The 6,263-nt window shown below is 32.9% G+C and overlaps 1 protein-coding gene across 1 annotated transcript; it reads left to right on the forward strand.

Moving 5' to 3' along the window:
* The first annotated feature begins 520 nt into the window (after window positions 1-520).
* Window positions 521-6,012, forward strand: LOC131037526 (uncharacterized). The gene is made up of 2 exons (XM_059221870.1): window positions 521-927; window positions 5,723-6,012. The coding sequence occupies exons 1-2, from the start codon at window positions 536-538 to the stop codon at window positions 5,766-5,768; spliced, it is 438 nt and encodes a 145-aa protein (XP_059077853.1). The 5' UTR covers window positions 521-535; the 3' UTR covers window positions 5,769-6,012.
* The last annotated feature ends 251 nt before the right edge of the window (window positions 6,013-6,263 follow it).

The following is a 6,263-nucleotide window of genomic DNA, read 5'->3' on the forward strand; positions in this document are numbered from 1 at the left end:
TTTTATAATAAACCCTGTTGGATATTGTTGAGAAGTTTGCGGGAATGTTGTTTTGTCATTGATGTCAACATATTGTCACGATCCTTATTATTTTTAATTTTTATTTATTTATTTATTTATAATATTTGTTTATGATTTTTAATATTTTAATAAGTATATTTATTAATTTTCTTTTGCTCGTTAAAGATTTAATTTAATGAAACAATAAATTATATTATTAATTAAAAATATTATTATTAAAAGAAAAATTAAACTCTTATTTTATTTATAAACTTAAAAATATAAATTCATATTATATTTCTACTAAGAAACAGTAATCATTAAGAGAAAAAGGGGGGAGAAATCGATGTTTAAATATCTATAAATTATATTTTAAAATAATAAATAATAAAACTAATTCATACATGGAAAATAGTAATAATTAGTTTTAGTACAGTGAAGTTTACTTTACTTTTTTTTATTAGTTCCTGCCTACAAGGAAACTATAGCGGAGGCTATTCCCTTAACGTCTAATTAATGCTAGGGCAACCAACCAATGATAACTTACTTTTTTGCAAATATTTTTCTATTTCCTTATGTCCACTGTCTAACCTGCGTATTGTTTAAGCCAATTATTACTGCCAAGTTTCCTAACGCTTGCCTATTGGAGTTGCTGGCCATTTGCAGGGGATTGATTGGTTCTCAATGGGAGAGAACACACATCTTCAGAGGAAGTTGTAGGGGCCGTCAAAATAGAGTTTCCCACAGTAGCTCGAAAGACATGGCCGTCGAAAAAAGAGTTGCAGAGGTAAAACCTAGGGATTGTGGCCGAATGCAGGGCACAAGAACAGGTGGTGATAAAAGAATGATTTCATCTGCATGCAGGACACTTGCGGTAGACTATAGAGCATCGATTTGTACAACATTGATAATTAGAAAAGCACAGAGGTAAAAAAATGCAAAAGCCTCGGTGAATATGTTCTTATAACTGTTTGGTAAATCTCTGTTGTAAATTTGTCTTTTCCCTGTAATTTATCGCTGTACTCGTACTAAATTATTGTCTTATTTTTTCTAGTCCTTTGCACATGCTTTTGATTCTCCAGCCATTACAATTGTGTAGCCAAACCCTAAATGAGTCTGATTATGTGCTATTCTCTCTGTGTTTGATTCTATTGAGAAGAAAATGGTGATGCATATTGAATGAATGTGAATCAACTCACTTGAATATCTCTTTACCATGGCTTTGATTTCTTTATTAGTTATTGAAACTGATTTGAATCACAAGGAAATTGATGCTTTTCCCTTCTATTATGATTGCGGCCTTCACAATTTGACTAATTTGTAGGTTCATTGTGTCAATTTCTTCAATGCTACTATGTTCAACATAGCTATTGTCATTGCTCAATTGCATTGAAAATCGTATAACGAGTTCCACTATTGTTATCATTTTGCTATTTAAGCATGTTGCCCTCTATTTCTGTTCGTAGCCTGTGAAGAATTCTATCAGCATTATCATCTTGTGCAATCATCAATGCTTCCAACATTATAGACTAACCTTCCCATTTACTTGGCTGCGTGCGTCTTTGCATTTCTCATAGCTTGATCTCTTCCTTTTATTATTGAAGCTCTTGTGCAGGTTCTACAACCTTAATATATTTGTGAGTTCCCTTTTTAATTAAATCATTTCTCTTCCATTTTAGGAAATCTTTATCACTCACATCTATGCCATCATGTTTTATTTTATTATCTTTTTACTCATTTGCTACACACTTTTATATTCTCCATGTTCTTGCTCTTTCACATCTTATGGTTTCTCGGTTAGCATTGCACTTAGCCAAATAGTCGAGTCTGTGTTGTGTTCCTCATTACCCCTAATTTTTGTGGCATTATACTTCTCACATGACTCTGCTAGATTCTTTATGCTTTGAATGCCTTGGACTCATTCCTCGAATCAAAGGCACGAGCATTTTAAATTATAACCTAATTTCCTTTCATAGTCTCCTTTGCAAAAACTTCCAAAATAATGCATTTCTTTTGCGTTGTTTGTTTTTCATGAACTATATAAGTTTTAAACTATAAAAAATTGTTTACATAGATATAAGCTCCTGACAGACTGGCCATTTCATTTTGGATTGGATAGCTCTTTTCAATTTATTTATTTTCTTAAAATAGGCTTCATATTCATATAAGTTTTTCTCACTTACATAAGTTGTTACGTATTATTGGGCTATGGATCTGCCTAGCCAGATAGCTATCAATGGTAGAGAGATTTGCTAGCACTAGATAAACTGCATGGCCATGCTTTCTAGCTTTATGGCTACTTTGGCTTTGTCTACTAGTGGTTGGCTAGGTGGGGTATTATCTATGCAGACTGGTCATTACAGTGTAAGTTAGGTAGCACCTCTGAAAATAGGAAAACTACATTTGCACCCCAAATCCCAAATTGCGCTATATGGCAATTAACAGAATTAGTTTCATTACCTTTCCTCATTAAAACTGTGTCCTAAATTTTGATCAAATGTATAAATTCTCGAGTTAAATCTTTGTTCTATGATTTGAGCCAGAGCAATGAACAGAGCAGAGAAAATTCATCCAAAAATTGTCAAGTACCTGAAGGATTTTGCTGACGTTACTCACGCCAAAGACATTATGCACACAGGCAAATTTGTCTGGCTCGTGTGCAAGAAAATAAGGGGCAAAAATGCAGTCTTTTGCACAACGTCTTGGCAAAATCTTTCAGGATGCGCAAGGAGAGCTTCCTATATGTTTACTTTCTCCCTTTTCAAACAAAAACTGTTAAAATTGGACTCCCAAAAAAATATATATAATAGAAGTTGTGTAGATTGAGGGCGTTGTCTACAATCTAGAACACCAACTCTTTAATAGGAATCAATAATCAGCAATCACATCTAATGTGAAAGATATGTTACATATGATAATGCTTGCATCAAATTTCACCTATCACCACGATTTCTTTAACAACCCATGCAAATTTCTTCCTTTGCATTTCTTCTTTATCTCTTTATCTTGTTGGTTATGTCGTATAGATATTTTTTTTTACCAAATTCAAATAGATTTCCAAGTTATTCACCTACAACCCTTTACTCTTGCCAATCTAGTATATCAAGGGATAGTTTCGAGGTGTGAAAGTTTAGACGCTTCAATCCTTATACAATATCAAACTTCTCCCTCCTTTTGTTTTGGACATATTTTCTTTGTGTTTAAAAGATTTATTATTTAGTTTTTCTTTGCTTATCTAATGGATGCAGTGGCTGAAACTTCTATGATTTGTTTAGGAATTTCTACTAATTTGCTTAGGAATTTCTACTGATGTGCTATACCTATTTCTAGATTTCCTTTTGAAATTTGTATTCCGCTCTTTGTTCCTTCATATAGACAATTAGCAAGGCTTTCCTGTAATGTTTATCACATGCATCCTAAAAGGCTTTCCTGTAATGTTTATCACATGCATCCTAAATTGTAATAAACATAACTTTTTAGCAGCATTTTAGAGAAGATTTAAGTGGGCTAGTCCAAAATTTGCATTAGCATTAGATCAAATTTGTTCACTGCTTTCATGATAGAGTAACATTGGATTACTAGATTTTATTGTTCCCCACTGCCTATGCTCAATTTGGCTCTTAATGTCCCTGTGAACTCAAATGTGCACTCCTTGAAACTTTTCAGTAGTTCCAAACCAATTGGAACTCTCTTCATATTTGGCATCTACTTCAATATCAATTTCTCTGTCTTTGTAACCATAGTTTCTGGTGGCTACATTTATATATTATAGTCATATTCATGCTCTTTCTTTGCGGATTTGAGTCCTCACCCCCATACAAGTACTCATAACTTCCATGTCTCCATGTAACAATTTCTAACATTACATGGTAAAACTAGAAAAGGAAATCAAAAGAGTTTGAAGAAGCATAAACAAAGTGGCAAGACATAGATAGTTTTAAGACTTGCTAATGAGGATGAAAGATAAGGTGAAAACTATGTTCTACCTCAAGTTATGGGGGCAAGGACACAAGTTAAATGTGATGAAGGCTGAAGGATCATTGCAGAGATTCCAACATTTCAAGGGTCCACAATGGAAAAATGATGGTCAACGTTAAAGATAACCCTTATATAAAATTATTATTTTTTCAAATGGAATTTGTATGGTAAGAAAGTGTAAATGTATTAGTACATGAATGCATCCCTTTAACCCCCAAGGGAGTCCAGTCATTCAACATGTGAGTCAAATGCACCCCAAGAAGGCTAGGACAAATCACAAGTTAGCTGAGTCTTAGGAAGACCTGGGCATCCCCTACATGAGTAGCATTGCTAGGAAAAAAGTGTAACTACTTTCTTTGTTTTTTAAAACCCTGCATCCTAGTCATGATTTTACTTATCATTTTCACCATTTTCTAATTGTACAGCCACTTGAAAGTCGTGATTCACTTATTTCCTTCACTCATATGCATGGTAGTAGTTGCATTTTCTTGCTGACTTCAACACCTTAATCAAAGTTTTAGACTGGCATTGGCATTAATAAAGTGTGTCATTTACACTTAGTTGAATGCATCTCTTCCTCATCACACTTTTGCAACACCTCTGCTACTTAATTAATAATTTTTTTATGATGTTTCTATTCAAATGCTAAGTTTTTTGTACATATTTATAAGTGATAAACTACGGTACAACCAAATAAATCCTTCTGTGCTAAACTTTAAATTCTCTGGTAGGACAACTCTGCCAAACATCACCTTTGGTTCTGTCATAAACCCTCACCAGAGTGGCTTTGGGAACAAACCATCCAAATCATTGTACCCTGGTTTCATTTATTTTACAATTTGAATTGCTGAATGTTTCCAATATATTTTGCAGACTCTACTAACTGTTATAAATTTGAGAATATCCTATAAAACTATTTGAGAATGTCCCGATAATCTACAAATGACTTTTTGGATGAAACATTATTTTTTCAGCATGAATAGAAATTCTCAAAAACTGTTTGGAAATACCAAAAATGGTCTTTTGCAACGCATTTGGAAATGTTCCAAGGATGTAAAAAGAATCCCACATTAAAATGTCCTATAATCTTTTGCAATGCATTTATAGCATTTGGAAATGTTCCAAACATTTAAAAAGAACACCACATTAAAAAGTCTTATAATCTTAATATATTTTCTTACACAATATGCCCGTCTATTTACCTTCCTATCCAGCTCTTTCAATAGCTAACCAAGTTCAACAATGGGGAAATAGCTCATTTTAGTTGGAATCCAATTTCTCTATCTGGCTTATTTGATTGGAAGCTAACTACCAAATATAATTCATTTTATTAATAAGAGTTACATTTATTGGTAAATCTTACCTGTCAAATAATCTTTTTATGATGTTTCCAATTAGATGCTAAGGTTTTTGTACAGATATATAAGTGACAAGCTATAGTACAACCAAACAAATCCTTCTCTGCTAAACTCTGTATTCCCTTGTAGGACGATTCTGCCAAATATCACCTTTGGTTCTGTCATAAATCCTCACCAAAGTGGCTTTGGAAATAAACCATCCATGTCCATCTTTGATATTTCCATGTTGTGGAAGTCTGGATAGTTACAAAATAGACATCTAAAAAATAGAATACTTATGCCTACTGGCAATCTCTATGTGCAATAGAATTGTTATTCTTTTTCAAGATTTTGTTTGCACTAACTGGTTTCTATTTTAGCTAATTTTCACGTCGTTAATTTTGCAGGTTTTTTAATACAAAAGCTCAAAACAGCCACAAACCCAACAGTTAGCTCAAAACAGTCAGCAAGCTCACAATGAAACTGATTAAAAAAAGCCCATGAAATTACATAATTTATTACCGCTATACTAGTTTTGTCTTCAAAATGTAAAGCATAGTTAATAGGCAAACAATGTTCAAACCAGGTACTTTCATTTTAAATTCCACGTAAATCAGCTAACAATGTGGTCAGATAAGAACGGAAACAGACACATTTAGCAATATATGTCTTTATATATATTTTTTCCTTATTGCAATGTTGTGTATATCTATTAAGTAGATATTGTATATGCTGATTTGCCACCTTTCTCACCGATTTTGATAGTTGTGTTTCTACAATAAAAATCTATTCGACCTTCCATCTGTTGCACCACACTAAACAACCACACTTTCCTACCAGTACACTGACAGGAACTTCGCTGCTTGCAGCTCTTGTTATTAAAAGATTTCATGTTTTAATGCATGTTTCTATTTTTTTTGTTTAAAGTAAAAGTAATACTTCTTAAAA

Source organism: Cryptomeria japonica, chromosome 6 (assembly GCF_030272615.1).
Source record: "Cryptomeria japonica chromosome 6, Sugi_1.0, whole genome shotgun sequence".
NCBI classification, from domain to species: domain Eukaryota; kingdom Viridiplantae; phylum Streptophyta; class Pinopsida; order Cupressales; family Cupressaceae; genus Cryptomeria; species Cryptomeria japonica.